This window comes from Dermacentor variabilis, chromosome 4, assembly GCF_050947875.1.
Source record: "Dermacentor variabilis isolate Ectoservices chromosome 4, ASM5094787v1, whole genome shotgun sequence".
NCBI lineage: Eukaryota > Metazoa > Arthropoda > Arachnida > Ixodida > Ixodidae > Dermacentor > Dermacentor variabilis.
The window spans coordinates 127418661-127446082 of NC_134571.1; the positions used below are offsets into that span (position 1 = coordinate 127418661).

The window sequence follows — 27422 nt, forward strand, 5'->3', positions numbered from 1 at the left end:
TGGTGATTCCTCAAATGAACGTCTCGTAAAACGTGTGAGTTGTGCGTCGTCGTCGTGCTTCACGACTTGCACGTGCGGAGAGCGAATTACAAGGGACTTTGTAGAAACATCGCCGTGGAACTTTGCGTTTCAAAAATGTGAAGGAAGTACAAGAGCAATTGGATGTGCTCTGTGCCACAACGCTCATTCTGCACCGTAAAGTCGTCGTAAGCTGACTTACTTTTCCTGCAGACAAACGATGAAAAAGAGCAATGGGCTGTGAAACAGCGCATCGGAAAGCCTGTACCTATTGTATCCCCATAGTGCTTTGCAACAAAACACTCTCACCATCTGTCAGCACTACAGAAAAACCATGCTTTACAGTAGCAACGACAGGTGACGCTACCGTTAAGTTGGTTTTAAGGTCCACCTGTGTGTTGTCTAATAGGTGGTGTCCACACCCACAACTCACAGGGTGTCGCATTCTGAATTTAAAATACAGGTCTTAAGGGCCATGCTTTTGCTGGTTGAATGTGCCGGACACGATCGGGGGTGCCGGAAGCATGACACAGACGTCAGGTTCTGGAAACCACCCATTTCTACATTAGTGTCACAACTAACACAAGAAAATCACAATTTGCACTGGCATGCCACCTTCAGCCCAGTGCGAGCCGGGGAAGAAAAATGCTGAAGAACCTCGGCATCACTTATCCATAGATTTACTATAATTAATAGTCTGAAATGCACCCTGGCCTGCTCGTATGCAAAATGCAGGCTGTTGTAATTCAAGCAACCACTCCTCCTAGGACCACTGTTGTGATTCCTGGAGCATTACTGGGGGATGATAGTCCCTGCAAGAAACTTTACTTCCAAGATGTTGAAACTGGCATATGCGAAGTGACTCCCATAGAACCTTAAGCTGTGTATCGAGTAAAGTTCTCTCACTCTCTCTGTTAAGTGCTTTGGCAAGGCTTGTGAACTCGTACAGCCAGTTATAGAAATAATCACTTCCTGGTGGTTCCATTTGGACTCCATGGCTCTGCCTTGCAACTCCTACACATGTGAGCCAAGACTACAAACACATGTACATCAGCAGTACGAGTTGAACAGGCCTGCAGAAAGGCCTGCCACCTGCCGTTGGCCAACCCCATCATGCTAACTGGCACAGCCACGTCGGATTTTTCGAAGATTCCCAATATACTGCAACAAGAGTGAAGCAATATTTGATGACCACCAGTTTCTCTCTGCAGTGTACAATGAATCTCTAATGGACCACCTGCTACAACAGCTCAATTAGAGCCCGAGCTTCCTCCCAAACAAATATACTACATGCAAGATGGGATTGTTTCTTGGGAGCATTGCCTCATCACAATTCCTAATGCTAATGGCACACTTTCGGCAGTTCACCCAGTTTGAGGTGTCTCTATGTATAAATGTAGGTACACGCCTAGCCTCTTTCCTCTCAACATGGGTCGTTAGGTCATCCACGGTAAAATGTGCCGGGGGGTACAGGTTAAAAACCAACCGCCACACCAACTTGGGTCACAGCATATATGTAACTCTGAATATGTGGTGCTTTTTCACTGAACCTCATTCACATCAACTTGGATCTAGGTGGGTATGTGCTGCTATTCCATAAACCTCTTTCCCACCAATTTGGGTCACGGGTTATGTGCCACTATGTATGTCACACCTTTCATATTAATCATATAAACTATATCAACAATTACCCACCAACCATAAGATTGATTACTAATAGCATTAACATCACCAATTGTCTCTAAATGATGGATTCAGTGAGCAAATACTGCCATGGCCAAGAACACTAAGCCTATTAGAGGCAAGACAAACGAGTGGTGATAAATTCTGGTCAGCCAACTTTCTGCTTATTTCATTAGCTGACGAGAGCTGCAGTTGAAAAACAAACTACATTCAGCAAGAAATACCTGTTATATCCAATATTTGGTATAGGCATACATACTGATATTGGCAAACATATTTTAGATTTATTTCGTCATATCCGATAAATTGTTATATCAGTGTTTGCTATATCGAAGTCAGACTATATTTTAAATTTACATCTTTCTTAACCACCGATATTGTATTTGAGTGGCAAGCAAGGAATGTACCAAGAACAAACACAACAGGGCTAATTATTTTACTTGCCAAATATCTACCAGTGCAAAAATACAAGCACGGCCTCGTACCAGCAAGGCTGTGCCTGTGAAAATAAACGCAAACACATCAGCTGTTGCAATCAGTTTTATAAAAACCAAATGATAATTCCATTTTCCAGAAAACTCTTCACAAAGGCGTTTCCTGTAGCATGAAAGGTTATTGACATGTACCCTAGTGGAGAAATGGGAAGAAACAGGCATCCATAATATAAAATGTCCTTGTTCGTGTGAAACCCTAGAGGTACAGCTACTCACAACTACAGCTGCATACTCTCTCCAGGAGGAAGAAGAAGAGTTTGGGATGGCACAGAAACACTATGTGCACTGCACACTACTACGTAGTCCACAGGACTGCAAGTAGAGAACTACAGTTTCGAGGCCTTGTTGCAACAGACTACTATAGTACATTGTGTGCCATGACCATTCACAACAATGTCCATAAAAAAATGAGGGCAACGGAAAGCTAAATAAATCTATTTTAAACAACTCTGTTCTTGCACGTGTGATAAAACATGCACAAGCTTTTGCACAAAAACACTGGGCGGGTGACAAGAAATGCAAGCGTGTTGACAAAAGCTGAGACGGCTGGCTCCCTGCTGGGCGGGCAAATCGGACTCTGCAAGACACACGTCCATGTGTCTGCAGGCAACAAAAGACGAGTATCCGAACATACTCGAAACGTGTACTGAACACTGTCACTGGCCATGCTGTCACCAGCTGTTTCTAGCAGTATGTCGACCTGTCTGCTAGAAATAGCATTATCGAGATGGTGAAAAAAATACAGTGGCAAACACTCCTCCCAACAGCAACAGGACAGAATATAGTGACAGTAGCATATGAAATAATGTGTACATCTGAAAACAAAGCACAAGAAAAACATTGTTCGGAAACTTTCTTGCAGAGACAGTATCAAGTACCGTCCAAAAGTTTATAAGCCAGCAATTTTGTTCCAGTATTAACTGTTTTGCACTGACAAAAAAAGAAACAAGTCATAGTGTAGCACTGCTAGCACCAGCCATATGTCACAGGAAACCCAAAAGTGGGGTTCAGCCTCAGCCAAAATCAGAGGAAAAAAAGAAGTATCTAATAACACAAACATGCATCATCATTACAACGGCTTAAATTTGCACTTATTTTCGTCCCCGCTACAGAATAAAACAAAAATTACACAGAAGCAAACCAACATGCTCGCGCAGCCAATCACTTCTGCTGTCTACAAGCCTCAAGACCAGTGTTGCTGTACAAGATGCATTTAGAACAAATGGGATCATAAGCAAATGCAACAAAAATTACAGCTGTCGGCACAAAACTGTGAACACGCCAGCCTTGCCCATTGAGGTGAGCACTGCCGGTGCAAATGTGGCAGTCGTTTTTTTAATTCATCGAGGCTGTGAAATTACTTGCCAAAGACCAGAAAACAGAAGACAAGACTGGAAACAACGTCTGGCTGCATTGACAAAAGAGATAAAGTGATACACCCACTTTTGAATTGGGTGAACACAAAAAGTGGCTGAGCGCTTCCATGCAGCGTTTGGGTTACCAGCAGCATCCCGTCTCACACAGTAGAAAATAAACAACAGCCGCAGCAGATGGATTCAGAAGAAATTCTCATTTTTATATAGTACTCGTAGCACCTTTAAAGATGCTTTTATTTAGAGTACAAGATGTTCTATATGCGCTAGCCTAGCCTCTCAAGCTAACTGCAACCGTTGTGTATCAACAGCCGTTTATCTGTTTATCAAGAGGGACACAGTGCAAACAGCTCAAGGACATCCGATTTATTAGCCCACATCAGCCCTTTTTGCAGACCTTGGTCTGATGCAGTGTAATAGGAGACTTCCATCAATCTTCAAGGCTGGAGCCATCACAGCTTAGTATCGGCAGTCTAACATCACACTTCATATCCACAGTAAAAGATAGTGCAACAATACATTGTAGCCGTTCACATCAAAGTCAATAGAACCACTCAGCAGTTAGCCCAAAGCACTGAATACCACTGTCACTAGAATGGGAAAAATGTTTTTTAATAGGGCAGCCACGCAGTCAGTCACCTACCTGCGCCTTCAAAGTGTATACACACACACACACATGCAGCCAAACAAGAACACACACGCACAAACCCGGGGGCTTCACACAACATATGCACACTCGCGACAGGACACGTCTGGTGCCCCTCGGTGCCCAAGAAAAGGAACGTTAGGGGCACGGACGCACAGGAGGATGACAACAACCGTGGAGGCATTCTCTCAGGACATCATCTCGTCCTGGCCGTGCTCATAAGTGGGTGGTGGGCACTGGATCACTGTCTCACCTGGGACCTGCACATCACGGCACCATACTAGAATAAACGCAGGACCGATAACATGCCACAGGCCCCTCACTCATTCACAATACACTTTATTAGTAAAGTTATACACGGCTTGGCCAGCCCTAAAATAGCTGCAAGCTGTAGACCAGTTCTTAAAAGCCTGTAGCAACGGAACTTAACAATAAAACGAAGTTTTAATACTGTAACAAAATGCAATTAGCGCATCAGTCATGGCAGCTCTACACTTTAGGTTCATGCTACATCCAGGCCCTTCCTCCATCTACAGTCTCCACAAGTTACTGCCTCGCATGTGTGACAGTGCAAACAACTGGATTCTTTACACTTACAAAAACTGTCTATAATAACCGGGTGGTTCTACTCCTACAAGGCTGCCAACATGCAGCATCAATGCATTAAAAAAAGTACCTGCTATGCAGCAAATGAAACCTTCAGTTCTTCATTGTCGTGTACCCTGTGGTACACACCAATGTGTACATGGGTTTGCCCATGCATGTACTTTTATCCTTCACTGCAACAAGATGCTTCATGTACAGGCCCTGCTTATGAACAACTGTACTGCGGTAAAAGGTTGCGCTGTCGGCCCAGTGCTGCATGTAATTTACAAATCAATTACTTCATTATGGTGACTGCAAATGAAATTATTCTGCAGGAAAGCTGACTTGCAGTGTTGCAAACAGCCTAATGACTTTGCAAAGATCCAGCCTACATGAATTTGCAACCTGGGCAGTTTAATCCTTCATTTTTCACGACTTTATTTGCTAAAATAAAAAGTTCCCTGACAATTGCATGACTTTTCCAGGTCACTAGACCACTGAAGGGCGTACAGTAAACCCTCGCTGTAACAAAGTCTGTGGGGATGCACGACTCTCACGCGTCCCCTGATATGTCGTTTTCCCGCATGACTCCCGTCTCCTGTGATCCCCGCGTGGCCTAGCGCCCACAGTGGTCGGTGTGGTTGAAGCGCAGTACGAGAGATGACGCGAGTGTTGCGCTGCTAACGCCGCCTAAAGGCAGGGTTACTTGGGAGCGGAAAGGAGAAGGCTCTTCCTCTTTGGCTCGAAGTCGGCAAGCAGCGCAGACGTGCCATGCGTGCGCCGATCCATGCTTCTGTAAGACCATGTCGCGAGGGCTCGTTCGAACGCGCCACTGTTCGCCTGACCGTATGCGCAAATAACCAGGCGTTGGGATCCAGCATGGGGCGAACATATTCGCTCGCTATACGGTCGCAATGAGTCTGACTTCCGCGATTTGTCGCGCGCCCATCAGCATGTTTTGGGGATAGCAACTCGGCTAGCAGGCATTGATCTATGAAAGGTGCAATAAATGCCCTTGCGATTGTTTGCACTACTGTGTTGTCGTTCCTTTGTCCCAATAGCACGGGTGAGAACCCCACATCTGGCTGCCCAACGTGGGGCTCTTGGGGCATTGGACGATAGTTTTAACAGTTTTGCTTCGTTCGAGACCTTTGTTTTAACGGAAGCGTATATAGGGCTAGCATGAATTTTGATTGCTAGCGTCGGCAGCGGGCTTTCTTGAGTGAGGCGACGGTGGCTGTAGTGTATTTCGTCAAGACAGGAAATTGACTTCGTTATAAGTGGAGTTTCCTTAAAAAAGAGTCACAGTAATGTAGGAACACAAGAAACTTTGAAAATAATGTAATATTTCGGTTAATGTCATTTTGTTAAAACGAGAGTTTACTGTAGCCTAAAATAGGACACAGTATGTCATACACACATAAAAATAATTCAAGCTGATGCCATGCACTCACTGTGGGAATCAATGTCACGCAAAGCATCATTTTAAAGTGTGCAAAGTGTTAACCAGATACACGGGCACGTGTTACACACGTTCATGTGATGCGACAATTTTGTGTGACACAGTTGTGTGTGCAATGCAACATCAATGGCATGGCGAGGGCACAAAGACGATGGCATGTTGACAAGGAGGACAGCTTGATGGCAATGATAGTGGGACTGTAATAGTGACAACGATGGCCTGACGACTGATCTATTATGCTCTGGCAGAGAAACACCGCAGCCCGTTGCGTTATAACACGAGCCGATCCTGATGGCAGTGCAATCTCGCAAGGGAAGTGGTAAGGTTGCTAATCACTTGTGCCATGGGTCTGCGTGTGGCCTCGTGGCTAGAGCATCAGGCTATTATGCTGGGAGACCCTGGTTCAAACCATACCATTGAACAAGTAAATATTTTATTGAGTTACAGCTTGTGTGAGACACCCCGCTGCATCTACTCATTAAGACAGCCAGCAATTGCACAGTGAGAAGAAGAAAGCTATGCTTTAAAAGCTGTAGAAGGGGGTAGTGGAGGGCTTCAAACACCTCCTCTGTGTCGAAGCTGAGGTCACCAGTGTTCACCAGCAGCAAAGTTTAAGCACAGGGGATACCACACTCTCAGTGCAGAAAAGAACAAAACATCTTCATGTGCACACTAAATGCAAAAGTGTTCAGTTTGAAACACGGGAGAAAGATTCTCACAGGATCATGAATGCCAGACTGCATGGGAGGATGAGGTTCACTGTTCTGGCAATGACGGATGGCAGGGCAGTCAATGCGGGTGACAGGAAAGCCAGAATATGGAGAGGGTGACTGTTCACATGCTGTGGCCAATTCTGCAGCTGCAAAAAATTCAACATGTAGTTTAATACATATGTAACTACATTACATTGTACAGTGGGCCTGCACTTCCACTGGAAATGCAACTCTTTCCTGGCTACATGAACACCTAGGCCACCAGTGACAGGGGACTTCAGGTTCATATTTCACTACATCACAAGCAGTTCATTGCTGATGCCAAGCTGTAGACAGCTGAAGCACTGCAGATTTACAATCCTTTATTTTCGCAGCACTCTTACAAAACCAGATCGATAAACATTTACCAGTAGTCATTGTTTATGCACCACATCTTTGTTCCATTGCACTGCGTCCCAGAAAGGTGATTTACAGAGAAGTTATGACACGTCCACACATAGCTTTCTGAACACACAGCAGTACTGGCCTTCAATAATGCCCTTTAAGTGCGATAAACATGGCTCGAAACAATAATGAATGCCTGTGAGTAAGCATAGTTATCAACTACAAGCACATTTAATTCCATCAACAAATCTTACACATGATCTTGTCTATTAATACCGTCAACTTAGTTAATGCGATCCTCACGAGACCGACAGAACTGGCTGAATTATCCGACAGGTCGAATTAAATAAGCAGAAAGAACACCGAAACACACAGTTGCTACCTTTAAAGATAGCCTCGCCATTATACAGTCGTGTTAAGCAATGAAGTATACCAAGTGGAGAAAAGTGCCACTGTTAAGGAACATAGCACTTGTTCCTTAATTTACACTAGCACATTCGCCGTCTCAGGTCCCAGTACGAGCGCTGGATTGCCTAAGTTTACTGGCAGGCCTTCAGAGTTTTTTCTTAGACACCCCGCTTTTATGTTGGCTGTAAACGTACCCTCAACTGAGTACTTTATTATTCTTTTTTTGTTTTACCCGGAAACCTTTCTTTTCGTTACATTTCTAATAACAGAGATTATTTTCTACGCTTCCCTCTGCACAGCGTTAACAATTATGTAAAGCGTACTAGGCCCTGTTAACGGTCTCATATACAAGACACACATGGCTCAAATCACCACGTCATAAACAGCTCTGAATGGCTGCCAGGATGCCTATTAGGCATCTGGGTGCTTGTACTGCGGCCGGAGGTGGCGGGTGCACGCCTGTATAATTAAGGAACGCCTGCTGTGTCCTGTGACAGTGTCCCATTTACATTCTTGGTATGCTACACCACAATAAACTGCGTGCGCTTCACCATATATATAACACGGCTGTATTGCGGCAAAGCTGGCCATTCAAGTTCTAATTATCTGGCCATTCAAGTTCGAATGACCTAATTTTGAGATCCAAATAACAGAAGTTCGGGCCCATAGAAAGGTATGGGCGCCGGCCGGGACTGTTGGTCAGGATCGAATTAACCAGAGACGAATTAAAGAAAGTATACTGCACCACTGCACTAGAATTTTTTAAAATGTAATTCCTCGCAATAAATGTACAGAGTTCTGCTTTCACCATACCAAAGCACTTCCGATCCAATGTGTGTGCATAAATCCAAGCTGATCCACAACATGCCCACACTGGCAGCTCCGCCAAAGCTACAACTTGCGTGAGATGTACACATTTGTCCGTAAATATACTCGGTCTTGTTCCGCATGTCAACAAGGTTTAGAAGAACTTGTTGTTGGGCGAGTTGGTAGATATTAGCGAGCATTGTTTAACTGCGCGAACAAACGAACCACAAAGACAGCGAGGGACAAGGACGGGCGCAGACTTGCTTGCGCCAAGCAAGCGGAGGCAGAGGATCAAGAAAGGTGTTTGTTGGATGGCGTGGACTGCCTAATCAACACAGTCAAGAAGACTGAAAAAAGGCCAAAGCGGAAGGACCCAACGTCAGAAATCGTCAGGTTTTTTAGACAGAACGACCTCAGACTGCTGCAACAGGATAAAGAAGGAGGGTTTGTGGTAATGCCGTCGGGGCTTTTCGACGAGAAGGCGACGGCTGCTGTGAAAAAGAACTTCAAGCCTGTGCCAGTGAAAGCCGCAAGGATAAAGGCGAAGGCCGTTTCTATGTGCAAGGAGATGGAACTGCACAAACTGGCTACTTCAGTCAACAAAAGCAAAGGTGATGGCTTGATCGTGTTTTTTACGGCCAAGACGCACAAAGACGATATCCCTTTCCGGTCTATCGTGAGTGAAAGAGGAACTTGGCAGAACGAAGTAAGCAAGTTTTTGCAGAAATGTTTATCGCACCTGAAAGTGCACGACCCGTTTGAAACAAGGAACTCGGAAGCTGTTACTAGCTTTATAGAGTCGAATGACGATATTGGCCATGCTTTTTCCATTGACATAGAAGATTTGTTTTATTCTATCCCTCACGCTGCATTGTTTCAGGCTGTTCAGAAATGTATTGAAGTTAATGGCGAAGTGTCTTTTCAGAATTCTACCGGGTTGACTGTTAATAGGTTTTTAGCGTTGCTTGAGTTTTACCTCAAATCTACCTTCATCCAGTTTAAAGAAGACTATTACGTGCAGAAACAAGGTATATGTATAGGATCTTGCGTAGCTCCTATCTTGTGCAATATTTACTTATCGGAATTTGACAGAGCGGTAAACGAAGGGATCGATCGTGACCTGGTTGTTACCGTGTTCCGTTATGTTGACGATTTTCTTGTTCTTTTAAAAAAGCAAGCCAGTTACACATATGACGACGCCATCGCAGGTGTACTACACATTTTTCAGCGCCTTGGCAAAGGTCTAACATTCACCCATGAACTAACAAAGGATAATAATATTCAGTTTTTAGACAACGCTATAAGCTTCTGTGACGACCATGTGTGCTGGAAATATAACCCAAGATCCCAAAAGAAACTGGTGCCCTACGATTCGGCTCATTCGAAAACGGTAAAGCGGGCAATAGCCACCCAGTGCATCATATCAGCCATAAGAAAGTCCTGCACGCACAAAATACAGGAAAGCTTTGACAAGCAGATTGTAAGGCTGGAAGAAGCCGGTTTCCCGCAGTCAGTCATTTCAGCAGTAGTGGAGGCAGTGCTTAAGAAGATAAAGACGCAAGGCAATGTTGCTGAAGACGCAAGGGAGCGCAAAAATAAGAAACGGACAGTTGTGCCTTATGTTCACAAAACTTCCCACAACTTAAAGAAGGTTGCGAAACGGTATGGAGTTGAGATAGCGCTCTCGGCTCCCGGCAAGCTCGCTGGGCTATGCTCGCGCATAGGAAGAAGTAAAAATAACTTCCAAGGGTGCGGAACAAAGCACTCCATTTCCCACGTAGATTGCAGTGTTGGAGTAGTATATCAGATACCTCTATCATGCGGCAAAGTTTACATAGGTCAAACAGGAAGGTGTGTGAATGTGCGCTTGCGTGAGCATGAATTGTCTATTAGGAATAAAGCGAATGGGCACCTGCCTGTCCACTGCCTGGCATGCACGTGCAAGCCGATCATGAAGGAAGCAAAGATTTTGTGCCGCTGCCGAGATAGCCGAGCCAGAGAGCTACTCGAGGCGTACCATATTAGAAAGAAGGGACAAGAATGTGTCAGTGACACCTCAGTTTATTTACATAACAGTGAGATGAGGTTTATTGACGAGCGTAGGTAGGTCGCGTTTCGCTTATACAAGGTTTTACTTTTCTTTTACCTTGCTTTTTTTGCGCACGCGCAGTGGTGTATGTCAGGTGTGTACTTATATGTGTACGTTGTGGAATAAACTTTAGTTGCAAGTCTGCGCCCGTCCTTGTCCCTCGCTGTCTTTGTGGTTCGTTTGTTTGCGCAGTTAAACAATGCTCGCTAATGTCAACAAGGAAATGGATACGACATAAGTGGACATTACATCACACTCCAGAAATTTGAAAAAAAAACTTGCTGTGTTGAAGGATCTGACTTTCTTGCTGTTCATTGCCGCAAAAGAAATAAACGCTACAAATATTTTATGACACCAGCCATCAGTATGCCTAGACGCATATTGTTACGGAAGGAAGAAAGAAGAGAGAGGAAGAAGATTGCGGGACGCTGGCTACTGCGTGTTGTTGGTGGTCAGTCATCTTAACTACTCTGACTCATCTTGTATATATATTGTAAATACAGTCTTTCCATACTCCCAACATCCCCATAACATATTGGTTGATGGTGCGGGGTACCACGGCTGGAAACGGAGCTCCGTAGTGGATGTCGCATCACCGTCCGCACCTTCGATAGTGGTTGTGCAACCCAAGGATCCTGGAACTTTCTGCGGGACCAATGGCGCCGACATTGAGAAGTGGGTGGCTATGTACGAACGCATGAGTGGAATCAACAGAAGGGGCCCTACGCTTATGCTAGCTAACCTGTTGTTCTGTCTAGGAGGCACGGCAAAGGTGTGATATGAAAACCACGAAGAGAAGCAAACCAGCTGAGACCAATGCAAAGAGAAGTTGACAGAGTTGTTTGTAAAACCAGCCGGCCGTAAAATTGGCGTAAAGCAGGAAGTGGCCTTCCGTGTCCAATCCCCCACGGAGCCCAATGCCTCGTGCATCTAGGGCATGCTGGCACTTTGTCGTAAGGCCGATCACGACATGACGGAAGCTGAGAAGGTCGGGCACGTACACGCGCTTAAGGTCATTGCTGACGTCTTTAATCTGCTCATGAGCAAAAGCTGCTCTACAGTTGATGCTATCATTAAGGGGGTCTACAATTCAAGCAGGCCAAAAGCCGACACGTCTTGCAACCATTCGCCAGACTTCCCAATACTGCCGCAAGGTCGACATGTGAAGATCAACCTGCACAGCAGCATGTGTCGCCGTCAGAGGACGTGGTGCGAATCGTTCAACGTGAACTGAATGCGATGGTGCCCGCAGCATACCCCTGATGCTACCACATTTTCAGTTCCCCTCGTACGAGCCATCGTTCGCCAGGAACTTGAAAACATTGGTTTACATTCTGCCTGTGCTGTCGCCAATCCGAGACCTAACGAACACCCTTCTACTATTTTCATTCCACCCCGACGCTTCTCCCCGCGTTATCGCAACCCAACTGAGTGGAGAACTGCGGATGACTAGCCGATATGTTTTAACTGTCGCCGCATTGGTCATGTCGCCTGATACTGTCGTAACTCGTGGCCCTCAACACCTAGCACGCCGACCAACCTGAGCCGTTTTGATGGAAGTGCCCGCAATGTTTCGCCCACCGCAGAGTCCAACAGCACCGACAACTCTGCTAGGAACACGTGGTACAGTCGCTCACCATCGCCGCGCAGACACTAGTCTCGTTCAACTTAGCCACGCCGCCTTTCGTCTCCTGTGACTTTTGACCACACCCTTTCAGAAAACTAAGAAATGCAGCCCTCAGAAGTGGTGCTGCATTGCCTACTACTGCAGCAAATCCTCTGTCTGTGCCCACAAGGAGAAGAGTAATTGACTTTAAAATAGACGGCGTACCTGTCCAAGCACTTGTTGACACTGGAGCCCACGTTTCTGTGATGAGTGCTAGCCTACGTAGACATTTAAAGAAGGTCCTCACCCCAGCAGCTGCCCGAGTGCTTCGTGTGGCCGACGGCGGCGTGCTGGTTGTTCTTGGAATGTGTACTGCGCATTTAAGTATAGCCTGCCGCCCTATTTCTGTTCTCTTTGCTGTGATCGACAACTGCCCTCACAACGTTATCCTTGGATTGGGCTTTTATCCACTCATTCTGCTCTCATCGACTGCATGACTGGCGCTCTTCAGTTAGAACTGCCTCAACTCGCCGATGCTCTGAGCACCGCACCGGTGCTCGCTTCACAGTGTGCGTCCGTCACCCGAGGAAGTTATTTACGTCACTTTCACCGCCCAGTGTTAGGGTTGGCGTCTGACACCACGTGGCGACAGGTCATTCACCCTACCCTCTGGGCCGGAGCCCACGGGCGACAGATCGTCCCCCCCTTCCCCTCTACATGGTCGTGGCACCGTGGGTGCTACCTCATCCTCTTCACCTCTCATGGTCGTGGCGCCGTGGGTGCTACCTCATCCCCTTCACCTCTCATGGTCGTGGCCCCGTGGGTGATACGTCATGCCCTTACCCTCTACTGGCCGAACCCCACGGCGCCGGAGAGGTCATTCACCCGACCTTCTCCCCGGATTCGCCGAAAAGAGGATCGACTTCTCCTTCCCGTGCTCGGTATTGCAGGAGGAGGGGCCCCCTCTCCGTGCTTGTCACGTGTCATAGACGGAAGCAAGATCCCGCCCACACTTGTAGAGAGCCTATTTAAGGGGCTCCGAAATGTACTTTTGAGAGACTTTAGACTTGATACTTCATACTTCATGCTTTTCTTATTTTCTTTCAGCTACCTTTGAATAAACCGTGCAAGTTTCGCACTAGCAAATCGTCTCGCCCTTGCTTGGTCGCCATGATCTACCGGATGCCTGCAGCCCGCCGACAACGCCACGCTACCCAATAAGTAATGTCGGTAGAGCTTTGATAGGCAGGCGTCGCTACTTCTCGGCAGCAGTACGGTACGCTACCCTTGAGTACGCAACACCAGCCACAGGTTTCTGATGGTGAACATGTGCTTCGCCCCATCTTCGACATGCTTTTGAACCGGAACGTTGCTGTTCTACATACGCTGGTCACGGTTACTAATAACGTCAATCTGAATTTTAGCCTGTGCCCTAAAGTGATTACAGCCGGCATGTTCTTGGCCAGTGACCTCACCTCTGCACAGGTCATGGACATACGTCTCCTGCTTGAACCGTACAGTGACATCTTCGATTTTGGCGACAGGCCTTTAGGCCAAACATCTGTTGTTCACCACCGTATGAACACTGGAGACACGAATCCTATTTGTCGGCATCCCTATCAGGCATCGCATGCTGAACGTCGAGTCATCCAATCAGGAGTGGACAAAATGCTCCACAAAGGGGTCATATTGTAAATACAGTATTTCTATACTCCCAACATCCCTGTAACATATTTTAGAAGCAATAACAAAATGAAAGGAACACACTTTTGAAAAAGACATCTCTACAGTACATGATGTTGGTCACAATTCTCAGGAACAGAATTGTACTACATATTTAATGACAGCGGCCAGTATGCATTCATGCTTATTTAAGAAAAACTAACGATATAAAAGGAACACACCATGGAAAAATCTGGCACCATAATACATAAGTTTGTCAAAACTCTTAAAGACACCAGACTTGTACAGCTCTTGCAATTGCATCTTTTTTGGTGTACACCCTGAAACTTGGCCACAACATGGTGCTGCGGTACCATGATTTTTTCTATGCCATTTTACCATGTATGTGATGGCACAGTTCATCCTCAACAGCTGTTTGTGCTACTTCTGAGTAATGTTTTCATTGAGTACTTCTGGAGAAGACTCACTAAGCATCACTGTGGTGATGTGATGTAAGGACTATGCAAAGGACAGTTAGTACACCAGAAAAATTACGAAATACAGTGAAGAGGACACGCTGGCACTTTGGTGCTAAGGCCAGATGAAAAGTGGTGATCACCTGAAGCCTCACTCCACCAGCAGTCTCTCAGTCACTGAGGTAGAGTTCTCGGCAATGGAAGCATAGCCATAAGAAAATAAACGACTTTGGAATGTAACAAGCATCCGCTGCTGCCGTAAGCGTCTTCCTCAAGTCGACGAAAGTGAGCAATGGGGCAAAGTGAGTGCAATAAGTGATGCTCCAGCTAGATATCCTTTCCAGTCTTTATCACCCAGTTGCCAACAAAATCACTGAAATGCAGTTCAGGCCTCTACTGTTGAGCCTTGTCATAAGGAAGCCACATCCAACACAAGAATATCTTCACCATATACTACAATATTCATTATAAGCATGTACCGTATTTACTCACATAATGATCGCACCCCTGAATTTTGTTGTCAAAATGTGATTTTTTTTTCTTTCCCGTGTGATGATCGCACCCTGAACTTGTCGCAGCGATATGTCGTGTGCCAAGTCCAGCTAATGATGATGTGCTTACCATCTGCCGAATGCTACGCGAACGGCTCTTGAAGACATACCAAGCCGTCTGCACGCACCCAACATTAATAAGCAGATGCTGCATTTCATCACTTTCCGCACTTCCATGAAAAAAAAAACAGCTAGAACCAAACTTGCCTCGGCTTTATTATCTGTAGGCTTCATAATGGTTTTGGTCAATAACAACATAAAGGGCGCCTTTCGATTCTTCTCATCTGCACTCGTGGACACGCAACAAATCGTTAGCGACAACAGTAGTTGCCTCGTTTACACAGATACGTTAGACGTGCACCCTATTCATACGCCGACGCTGGTAACGTAGCTAAGATATCTGCCCACCCCTAGCGGAAACGTGCCATATTAGGATAGCAGTGAAGACAAATGCCGCAGTTTCCGCAGCATGCCCGCCATGTGTTTTTATGTCACTGGCAGCTAAGTGTCCTCATCTCTGTTTCTCTCCCATAAAGGTGGACATGGCTACGTTATTGTCGCAAACTTGCTGATATTAACGACATTATTCATTACTGATAGGGAAGAAACTGTTTCAATGTACTCACGAGAAGAAAAATAATCGCATTCAGCGCGTTCGGCTTGCTCTGCCAGCCGCCATTTTTGTTTTGGTGTCCCGCACTGACAGCGGCAGCCGCCTGCTTGTCATCCCGCAGCAAATGCGAGATGAAAAAAAGAAAATGTTTACTTTCATGGGAAATTTAACCTGCGTCATGATCACACCCCTGAATTTGCGTCAATTTTTTTGACAGAAAAGTGCAATCAATATGTGAGTAAATATGGTATTCGTTACCTGCTGATATTGCATGATAACTGTTTTAGATTAGAACGAAAGCTGAGCTAGTTGGTAAGGATTCATAATGAGAAAAAGGGGGTAAGGCATGCAAACATGGACACAAGAGAAGAGAAGTGGACAACAGGAACGCTTCTCTTATCTTGTGTCTGTGTCTGCACGCCTTACCCCCTTTTAAAGCGAAGCTTTCTTTGCCTTTTCCTTCAACTTTCCCGCTGCTGCTGCTGCTGTGGTTGCTGCTGTCGCGCACACCGCGTCGAAGGCTTCAGAGCGTATATATAGATGACAGGCGCGAGTAAGAGAGGAAAGGCAACGGGAGAAATTCATTTTCACCCCACCGCGTCGAATGTGCACAATGACCTCTGGTGCTCCCTGGCCATCGCCACATTAGCTGCTTGACAACTGTAATTATCCGCGATTCCCCTCAGAAGCATTGCAGAAACTGCAGCGCTTCCCTTTCTACTAACGCGCCAGGCCAGAGGGGACACAGAACTGCAGAGAAGAGAAGGACAGGGAGGAGAAGAGGCAGTTCCCATACAAGAGGGGGGGGAGGTGATGTGAAAAGGCAAGGAAACCCCACTACTATACGACAGCGGTTGCGGAGAAACAGGATAAGCTTAAGTTCAAGGTACGGTACAATACGTTGCTGCTATTTCTGAAAAATAAACGCCACGCAAATATGTCAAACGGACAACTTATGCAGGGCATACAGAAGCAGAGCCGCATTAATTAGAGTGCACGGCACGGTCCAGGAGACACTGCCGGTCGACCGTCAAATCAACACTTCTGTGCCCGCCGATTATCTTTGCGGCTATGGCATTGCTAGAGGTCGTGGATTTGATCCCAATCATGGCAGTCACATTTTGACGGGGACGAAGTAGAAAACGCACTTGCACTTAGATTTGAGACACGTTGAAGAACATCACAGTGTCAAAATTAATCTGGAGTCCGCCACTACAGTGTGCCTCATAATCCAAGTGTGGTTTTGGCATGTACAGCCCCATAATCCAATTTAAGTTTAATACTTCTGCCACAACGCAATGTGCCATGTGAGGAAATGACAACGCTCAAAACTCTCAGAAGTTATAGAATATGGCGCGCAACAACGCCTCAAGCAAACACCTCTCCCTGTGTGTTCTGTGTACTAAGCAGACAAACAGCAGTGGTGCACGCAAGGTAACGTTTAACATCAACTCACCATTCTTGCGTTGACCTAAACATTGAAGAAATTAAGCTTTAGCCATCAACATCACCACTAATTATCGCCGATCAAAGCATCTAGCATGGAAAGCTTCGCTTACATAGATTCCTACAGTGCATGGCATCTGCATAATTTTTTGCATTATAAATCCTGTTTTAGATTTGCTTTGTTATATCGATGTTCGTTAGAATGAGATTCAGCTATACAACTGCCTGAAAGCCAGCCTGTGGAATGCTACATGGTAAGCCAAACTCCAGCTGATTCTTTTGCAAAAGGGGTCCACCCCCTAGGGCATTTAGAAAAAAGTCATAGCTGTTGCTCAAACCCAATACAGCGAGATGACAATACATACAAAGCCAACATCAGAGATACTTGTTCACAAATTGTATCACACTATCATTCACCTAGAAAGCCATTCTTTGAATGTTCCCACTGGTGGCTTCGTTTCTTGATATGCTAACACAACCATGTGCCAAACAACTATGCCCAAAGTCATTAGATTAGTTTTAGTTTGAAAGCTATGGTTCGCTAAGTGTCGCCTTTTGGCTTCCTGTTGCATGGTGGCGCTTGCCATGCTGTTTGCCCTACCGGCTCAGCTCGTCACATTCGTCCTCACCACCTGGTAGAAGCAGTGAGAGTGGTTTTGTATGTGTGCTTATAGAGAAGTTTCAAGCAAAGATGCCGAAAGCATCCTACCAAAAAGATGTTAGATTTTACAAACACTATCGTAAACAAAGCAGTTTCAGTTTCTTTGAAAGGCAGTCCCATGTTTGGGGATATTTTTGGGAAGCGTGCGACGAGTTGGAATTGAAAACATTGCTTGGCTTGGGTGCGCAGAGCATGTGGCCACTTAGCATGCCAGGTGCTTATTTTTATAAGTATACATGTGCACTTCTATGCAAGAAATGTGGATCAACAGCTTGATAAGCGAGAAAAAGTTGTCACAGCAAATAAGAAAGCTCACCTTCTGTAGACTGCATTCAATTCTTGTTTTCGTGCATGAACATAAATATTCTCAAAGTGAACCTGAAAAATGCTCTCGTCTGTGCTGTGTTCCATGCATCGGAAATTGAGCACGGAATTTCGTGACTGTGCTCTCATAACAGAATAGCACATCGCTCTTTGTAACTTTTCTTTAATGTGTGATGCATTCTTCACAAGCAATATTGATAACCCGATGCCAGCAAGCACTACAATATCAAGGATAAACTTTGCAAATGCAACACGTTATATGAAGTGCGATCCAAGTAAAACATTCCAGTTCATTGCGACCTTGCTTCAACTTGCTCTTTGTCTCACCCTTACTGCTGATGACAAAGCACTCTGTGAGAGTTGAGTTTTCTCCTGGAATCTCAAAAAAGGTCAGCAAATTTCAATTCTGCGTGTTCACTCTCAGTGTGATAGCGGATGAAATCCAGCAGCGATGGCTGCCTAGTGCACGCTCTCCAGGCTCACAGCAGCACAAGCACCACGTCGTGATTGGAAACGGACAGGGGCCACTTTCTGATCCTACCATATTAAAGGAGCTGAATCCCATGATGCACCTGGAGACAAGGAACTGTTGCTTAACAGCAGTGTCAAGAGGACATTGTTGACTACTTTAGAGCAACCAGAAACGTGATGGTTGGCGCTGATATTGATTGCAGCACCACAGTGGAACACTGCAGGCAACTTCTAGTGCATACATCTGATTGGAACCAGGAAGACCTCTAACTAGCTTGGCCAACAGCATTGTTGAGAAGATTCTTCGAAAACGTTTTTGCATTTCCAAGTGCTACTACCTTGAGAAGACCAACATAAAATTCAATCGTAAGTAGCACAAGATCTGCGAGTGGGTAGATTGAAACTAAGATGCGGGAAAAAAAATTTTCAAGAAGAAAACAATCATTTCTTGCAAGACTGCCAGGCACATGCAACAGTCTCTGCATGCTAAGTGATACTCCCGAATGCAACTAACTTTTCATTTTTTTAATAAGCAGGCTTTTCTACCAAAATATCCCCCATTTTGCAGGAACAATATGTAGACAACAGTACTAATAGTACTGTTGTCTACATATTGCGAATGTTTCTCAATACTTCGCTGCTGTTTGGTTCGTAGCTGTGCGCACTTCTTTATAAATCCAGAAATGTTCTGAATGTCAGCTACCTGGTTGCATCTTTTAACAGGTATGGACACCATAATAAAGAGAACTTCTTTAGCTACATTTTTTTATGCTGCAAACAGTGCAACTCTTTTTTTTTTTCCTCAGTGGGTTACTTATGGATACCCAAAAATTCCCATTCTTTTACAGTCAGGAATTATTACCCACCCATGTGCACACAGAGAATAAATTAGCTATTGTTTCTCCCTGTAGAAGAAATGCAAGAATGTGTGAAGTAATACAGAAGTACAAATGCTCAGGCAACATCCCAGGTAAGAGCAGCTGAGTTCCACCCCTTCCACATTACATGAGTGGTACATGAGTATATTCCCATCTGACAAAAAATGTGTATGTAAAGGATGGATTCACGTGAACTATCGTTGATGCCATAGGATTGAAATGTTCCAGCAACCAGATGAAACGAGACACTACACTCGACGGCTTGGAATTTGCTACGAAGCGCTTCATATCGGTTTATACCGTATTTACTCGCATAATGATTGCACTTTTTTGCCAAGAAAAGTGACCCAAATTCAGGGGTGCGATCATTGCACGGGTTAAATTTTCTGCAAAAAGAAAAAAAAATACATTTTTTTTTCATCCCGCATTTGCTGCGGGATCACAACGGGTCAACAAACACGTGGCTGCCGCTGTAACAGTACGGGACACCAAAGCAAAAATGGCGGCCGGCAGAGCAAGCCGAACGCACCAGACGCGATTTTTGTTCTTCTCGTAAGTATATTACGTGCATAGAAACAGTTTCTTCCGTATCAGTAATGAATAATATCGTCAATATCGGCAAGTTTGCGGCAATAACATAGCCATGTCCACTTTGAGGGGACAGAAAACGGAGACGGGCACGCTTAGCTGCCAGTGACATAGAAACACGGAGCGGGCATGCTGCGAAAACTGAGGCATTTGTCTTCACTACTATCGTAATACGGCACGTTTCCACTAAGGGTGGGCGAATATCTTAGCTGTGTTACAAGCGTTACAAGCGTCGGCATGTGACTAGGGTACACTTCTAACGTATCAGTGTAAACGTGGCTACTATCGTTGCCGCATGCGATTTGTTGCGTGCCCACAAGCGCAAACGAGAGGAATCAAAAAGCACCTTTTTGTTGTTGTTGTTGTTGACCACAACCATTATAAAGCCTACAAATAATAAAGCCAAGGCAAGTTTATTGTAGCTTCTTTTTTTTCATGGAAGTGCGGAAAGTGGTAAAGGGAATGAAATGGGGCATCTGCTTATTAATGTTGGGTGCATGCAGAACGCTTGGTATGTCTTCAAGAGTCGTTCGCGTAGCATTTACCGGATGGTAAGCACAATCATCATTAGCTAGACTTGGCACACAAGATATCGCTGCGGCAAGTTCGGGGTGCTATCATTACACGGGAAAGAAGAAAATTGAATTTTGACGACAAAATTCAGGGGTGTGATCATTACGCGAGTATGGTCATTACACAAGTAAATACGGTATGCAAATTTCTGCACAAATTGAGGAGCAGTTGGCCACACCAACTACCTTTAGGCGATGCGAAGGGGTTGGCAGCTGTGGGGCAGGGCACGCTGTTGTGGGTGGGTGAGCCCAGCTGGTGGAAGGCTTCCATCTGTTGGGTGACCGCCAGCAGACCCCCTTCGGCCACTGTCAAGATGGCCCAGATGACCTCACCAAACACCTGGCCTCCCATCGTGGCCATCCGCCACTGGCCCTGGGGGAGGGGAACCAAACAAATATGGTGACTCAAAGGTGGACATAACAATACACCACAGCTGATCCAGAAACAGCATTAAGCTTACCATTCATATAACCAGGTCGCCTTTTATGGTTCATGCCTCTGAGGGGTTGATTCATCGATTCATTCATATGAATTTAATGCACCTAAGCAACACTGGGGCTCTAAGAGATGCCATACTAGAGAGCTCAAGATTAATTTTGACCACCAGGGGTTCTTTATTGTGCAATCCAAGCAGACAAGCGTTCTTGCATGTCAACCCCATTGAAATGCAGTTGCCATGGCGATGAATCAAACCCGTGACCTTGTGCTCATCAGCAGAACACCACGGTCACTACCACCACTCAGACAGGCCGAGGCAGGGAAACATTCAATATTCAAATCTAGCTTGAAAAAGAAAGAAAAAAAGAAAGCATTGTGATATCACTTATTGAGAAACTGGGTTCATATTTGTAACCTTCTTTATTCAAATGAAACAGAGGAACTGCATAGCACCCCTTCCTTTACCTCCTAAAATTTTTTTATGTTTCTTTTTTAGAAGCAGCACAGTTTACATACAGAAAGAATGGGTATGTTACTTACAATCACCTGACATTTCCAGCACTGTCATCACTACATTTTTAATGCTTACACTGTAGTAAAACTGCTGACAATCAGTGCGCGCCCAGTGTAGTTCACGTGACATGTTCTTTTTTTTAACGGCGCCCTGAACCACTTTTTATCGAAGTGGAGAAAGGCATTTGAAGTGAAAATAGGCTATTTCAGAAATACTTTGCCGCAAAAGGTACTTGAATGCGTCCAGCAGAAGCAGAGTTATTGGCAATCAAACACGGCCTCCGCTGTGCTCCCGTCCCTTCTTCAATGCTTAGCATTTCGAAGGCTATGGCGCAGTGGGATGTGCCCACAACGCTCTGCCTCCTAAATGTCACCATGGCGCGAAGTTCCAATTTCATTTTGAAGATGCCACGACTTCTGTCTTTGGTGCCTACGATGCATTAAACATAAGCCAAATGCGGTTGTCCTCAACAAGCTGCAGTATGCTTAGCCAGTGGAGGCATGGCAGCGCCCTGTGGCTACCGCGGTATCTACGCCATGTAGCCGACCGCAGCTTGATGTCAGCTATCGGCCAATAGCAGCAGTCTAAGGGGATGATGAAATAAAATGTCCGATGATGAAATAAAGTGTCCAGAAGAGAGTGAGGACAGGGCCTTCTGTTGAAAACAGAGAATTTGAGAGAAAGGTTATTTCACAATAGGCTTGCTAGCTCCAGCTCGGCATACGACAGTAAAACTTGAGGTGTTCACAGCAGCAAATGCTACCCGCGGACTATGTTATTTCACCAAGCCCGAGGGGTAGCTTGGGACCCCTTTAAGGACGCTAACTGTTTGTTCAAGAATACAGCTCACTTCAACTGCCTTTAGCTTTCTTTTTCACAGCAGGTGGAAAATTTTGTTAAAAATTTTTCTGAAGCCTAAATTTCCTGTACTCATTCCTTGACCCAACTTCAAAGACAGTAGTTGAACTTATGTCCTACTTGATACTCAGTCTCAGAACAAAGATTGTAGTCGCATGCAAGGTCCGGTATCACAGAAGAGCCCGTGAGATCTTTGGCAGGTACAACCAGTGGCCCCCTGCTTAGTGGAACTGTGTGGCCTGTGCAATCTGATACAGACCAGCAGCAATTCACTGGCATGCTACTTTGAGGAAGAGGTCACCATAATGTTTGCTTGCGGAAAAGGAAACTGTGTGCTCATCTCTGCACAAGTTCCACGAAAACAAGCATAAGTGGGAGTTCCCGAAAGGTGCACTGCACAGATGCATGCAAGGTCTGCCACGCACGAGACCTCGCTCAGACCTTTTACTCATTCATCACAGGCTCGAAAACCTTATGAAGCCAACACACAGTGAAGCTACGAAGTGTAGAGAAGGAAAATTAACACACTTATATTAAATCTAGAAGTAACAAACAGGAGGGAAATGAATGGAAGACAGCTGGATGCCAGTGGAAGTCGAACCTCCAACCTCCGCAGGACGGGTGCAATGCTCTACCAATTGAGGTGCGTCGGCAGTTGCCCCTTGTCTACTTTTTTCTTGGGTATTTAACTGTGAATACTAAACCTAAATCTGTGATTGAAATCAGAGGTCGCAAGTGGACAGGACATAAAGAAACACAAATGACATAGACCTTTGTGTCCTGCCCATATGCAACGCACAAACTCGGTTTTCAAGAAAAGTGTACCCACTAGTCCGTGAACAAGTTAGTTTGGAGTTAAACCTGGAAGTGTTAGCCAGTACTTTTCATGGCCATGGCACACACATGTGACAACACACAATAGTGTCATGCACACATGCACTACATTATGTTTGTATGTGCACGTGTGTGTGGCCCACATGCTGATTGTTTGACGTCGAGAAACAAGGGCTATTTCATTTACTCTTGTTACTTAGCATAGCAATAAACTTCTAATGCTGCTCGAGCAGAAATGCTGCTTACCACTGTAGCTTGGCCTCCAGGTTGAATTTTAATTGAAAGTGCAATTACACACTAATGCAAGCTCAGCCTAATATCTGATTTTGCTGTTGTCCTTAACACTTTAATGAAGGCAAATGGCACTAGCCAGTTTCAAGGCATGGCAAAAAGAAAAGGAAAGGTGCAGTGTAATATCCTGTGTTGGCTTCCAGTTTCGGTTTCGAATCGGCTACGTGAGGGCGCCACTCAGCGTCAAAAGCTGTAAGTACACCTGTTGTGTTTCCCCTCGCTGGAATAAAGTCATTCTTTGTCTGGTCCCCAACTCGAGCAGTCCAGCTCTTCTCTGTGGTGTTCCGTGCCCTGGCCATTTAGGCCTCGTGCGTCCCGCGTCCGGCCGCACCGTCGAAGCTGCTACAGACTGGCGATGAGGTAAACTGTTTACTCTACTTCCTACATATCCTTGCCATTCTAATTCTGCTCCTATCCTGCTTCAGGCATGCAAGACGCTGCGTCTACTTCGACTTCGTCCACCTCAACTCCCCCGCCTTTGTTCTTGGTGCCCAGCATGGCGTTCGCACCCCCCGTGCCGCCTTTCCTTGCATTACCCGGTACTCCTTCAGTACCGTGGCTCACGTGGAAACATTCTTTTTGCACGTTTCTCCAGACGACCAGATGCGAGGCACTACAAGACGAGAGGAAGAAAGCCATTCTACTCAGTAACTTGGGCTTCGAGGGGCAGCGGCTCTACTACGACCTGGGGTCACAAATGGGCCTGACAACTGCAACTTTTGAAGACATTCTTCGCCTCTTCAACCGACATTATGAAGAAAGCACCAATCCCCTGGTGCACTGCATTATCTTCAGGGACAGAAAGCAACTACCCGGGGAAACCTTTTAGGACTTCTTCACCACGTTACAAAGGCTAGCATTCAGCGCTTGGCACGACGAGTCCCTTCGCGACCAAATTTCGCAACGCGTCGCATTAGCAAGAATACGAGAAAGGTTACTGTACGAAAGATCGTCTCTCATGCTCAAGAAAACCTGGGAAATCGGACGAAGCGTACAGCAAGTTGACAAGCAACTTCAAGTCTTCAACAGCTCAACACGCAACACCAAGTTGGCGTCGACACCTTCCTCGCCTAGGCGCGCAAGATGGCGGTTCTCGCCACCCTTCTCCCTCGACCCGACGGCATGGCGGAAAATCGCCTACCTGGGCCTACATGGCGCCTGGCCCAAACTCAGCGAAGCCAGTCGAGACATCGCAGTCCATTGCTATCCATGTGGTTCACCTCACCACATCGCATCCGATCCAGGCTGTCCGGCCAAACTCGTTTGCTGCCGTGCGTGCGGAAAGGTGGGTCATTACGCTTCAGTTTGCCGTTCGAGGAACCGAACGCATCGACAGTCCCCTGCTCGAACGCAGCTTGTTTCTGCTACCGCTGATCAGCCACTACAGACCCGTCTGTGCTTACAATCCATGCCATTGACATTGACATTGACATCCATGCATTGACATTCAAGGGTCTTCGCTCACATGTAAACAAGTGTCAGGAGTTCCAGCTGACCCATGCGTTCAGCTTCAGTCTCTTCCACACAACGCTCCAACAGAGTTCACCCATATGTTCTCAGGACAATTGGGACTTGTAAAAGGCTTCATCCACGACGTTCATCTCCGAGCTTCAGTGCAACCAGTCTCAGCGAAACTGCGTCTTCTACCTCTGGTTCTCCGTGAGCAAGTCTCCACCGAGCTGCAACGGCTGGAATCAGCTGATATCATCGCATGAGTCACAGCGTCCGAGTGGATCTCTCCGCTCGTCATGGTTTGGAAGAAAGCCAATTCCATTTGACTTTGCGTCGATCTTAGAGAACTCAACAAGGCTATTGTCGTCAAAAAGAAATAAATAACATACACACCTGGTAAACACCTGGCTTTCCAGGACTTGACATTTCCACAGAAACGTCTGTCGTGTGGCCTGGCCTCAGACTCTCCACGCTGACTCTGTTCATGTGTCCTAGGTGGTCACCGCCAACAAATTTGAGCGAGCACGCGGGCGGCCAGTCAGTGTCCCCTGGGGGTAACGAATTGACAAAGAGGAAGCAGAACACGTGCAAATCACCAACAAAACAAGAAATAATTAAAAAAAGAACAATGCTGTAAAGATGTGCAAACATGAGAACAGATGTTCCAGTTATTCCTTGAGTACCTAAACTCATTTACTGCAAGCAGCCCTAGTTATTATGGAAATGAGATTTTATAAGAGCATTAATTTTGCTAATTTTGAAGAATTTTTTAAAGTGTGGTAGGGCAATCTGATGATGCAGTTATTATTTATTTGCTTGCAAGAAGTAACTGCAGCTAAAATGTCGGACATGAACCATCTGATCGCTAGTTAATACCAAGCACACCTGCTCGGTTATACATATATATATTTTTTACATTTAATCATGCTGTCTCTCTAATAAAGCGTGATGAATGAGCAAACACGATTACATCATTTTCTAACTCATAAAAGCTTTTTTGCAGTAAAAAAGTACAACCATGACATATCTTCATCAATGCATACATTATGCTCAATGAATCTTCTAAAAAATCGGTCATTATCATCACAGATGCATATAGTGTGTCAGTACTGTGTTTAAAATATTTGTACAATTACGCTTTGAACCTGAGGCTGCGCATAACTTTGCAAACCAGCCAAGTAAGACGTACCAACAGCAGCCGAGTTCTGCTTACATATCTGATAACTAGTAAACAAGCATAGAATATGGTGTGCATCTGTCCATAACACACGGATCAGCAAAACGAAATCGAGATCAAAATAAAAAAAAAGTATGAAAGAGTTAATGAACACAACCTCTTCACTGTTCACATTTCCGCTCCCAACGAGCGATCCAAACTCGTAAGACAATAGGTCAGTTATTGATGTGAAATAATACTGGGTCGGCAAGAAACTCGTCGCAACAGCCTTTACGGCAGCTGAAACCTTCAATTTTTCTCGTGCAAAAACGACTACGAAACAACGCCGACATTCAGACATACGTGAACAAGGGGGAAGAGAGAAGTTACGCTTCCTATGCAAGCGCAGCGGGCCGAATGCGTGCTGTAGAATATGAATGGTCGTGACGCAATCGGAGGCAGCGCAAGGTTACCTCACCTGTGTTCTGTATCCTCCACGTCTTGATGAACCTCGTATTCGGAGGTACAGCTTCCCCATCGCCAATGGTAACATCCTTTATGAGGGTCATAGAGGGTCCATTCTCCTTGGGGGCGTCGATATCAAAATAGGAGCAGACTGCAGCTTGTAGGTTCCTGTATACAACGCGAAACCAATGCGTAAAGAAAAAAAGTACGGCTAGTTTCACGCATGCCCGATATCATGCGACGCCGTTATCGGGGAAGAGAAACATGTTCTGGTCTCTACGCAAGGGGCATTGCAATGGAACTGCAGCTGTTTAGAAGTGACGCTACGTTCTGTCGAGTGGTTTCGCTTCGCGACCTGTACGCTGGGACCGCAATAAAAGTTAATAAAACCACTGCCAATGACTTCTAGGAAATAATAATGCACTGTGGTTAAGCGCTGAAAGCCCAATCACCTCACGTTATGTGCAATGCAAGCTCCTGCAATCGTTTAGCATCACGAGATGAGTAATGCAGTAGAGCCTAACCCTAACGCTGGTGCGTGAACGACCAACTGTCAACGCTTGCGCGTGCCATGTGCTTCATAAGACTCACCAATTGTTCATGTCCAGAAAGAACGCACATTCTGTAGTGTTGAGCTGGTAGCCAAGTACCTTCTGAAGTTGGCAAATTAAAACATCACGGTCGGTCGTTCCTAGGCAGCTAAACTGTTGCAGCAAATTAAGGTCTAAATCACTGTCAATATCCATCGCTGCAAGCGAATTGAGAACTACCCATCAAGAACAGTTCGTCGTTTTCCCACGCCGTTGCGATCGACTCGAAAGTACTTTCGTCAACCGCATATCATCCGCTCATAAACACAGACTGACGCCATGACGGTGCAAGCAAATGATGACGTAGTGGCCA

At 45.6% G+C, this 27422-nt stretch overlaps 1 protein-coding gene across 2 annotated transcripts; it reads right to left on the reverse strand.

Moving 5' to 3' along the window:
• Positions 1 to 2228: 2228 nt before the first annotated feature.
• Positions 2229 to 27422, reverse strand: LOC142579742 (protein ILRUN). Of its 2 annotated transcripts, none has more exons than XM_075690263.1 (6): positions 27111 to 27422; positions 26533 to 26687; positions 25292 to 25446; positions 20697 to 20883; positions 6981 to 7114; positions 2229 to 4474 (listed from the first exon to the last, which is right to left on the reverse strand). In XM_075690263.1, the coding sequence occupies exons 1-6, from the start codon at positions 27263 to 27265 to the stop codon at positions 4403 to 4405; spliced, it is 858 nt and encodes a 285-aa protein (XP_075546378.1). In that variant the 5' UTR covers positions 27266 to 27422; the 3' UTR covers positions 2229 to 4402. The 2 variants fall into 2 exon arrangements, with proteins under 2 accessions (XP_075546378.1, XP_075546377.1); XM_075690262.1 differs by having other exon boundaries at positions 6981 to 7120; positions 27111 to 27421.

What these genes read in the sequence shown, in the direction of transcription:
- LOC142579742 (XM_075690262.1), bottom strand. Translation starts at nt 27,265, where the DNA reads ATGGATATTGACAGTGATTTAGACCTTAATTTGCTGCAACAGTTTAGC. An exon ending in TTTCTGGACATGAACAATTG is followed by an intron (nt 26,688 to 27,110) that starts GTGAGTCTTATG and finishes CGTTGTATACAG; the next exon opens with GAACCTACAAGCTGCAGTCT. An exon ending in GAAAGCCAGGTGTTTACCAG is followed by an intron (nt 20,884 to 25,291) that starts GTGTGTATGTTA and finishes CCCCTCCCCCAG; the next exon opens with GGCCAGTGGCGGATGGCCAC.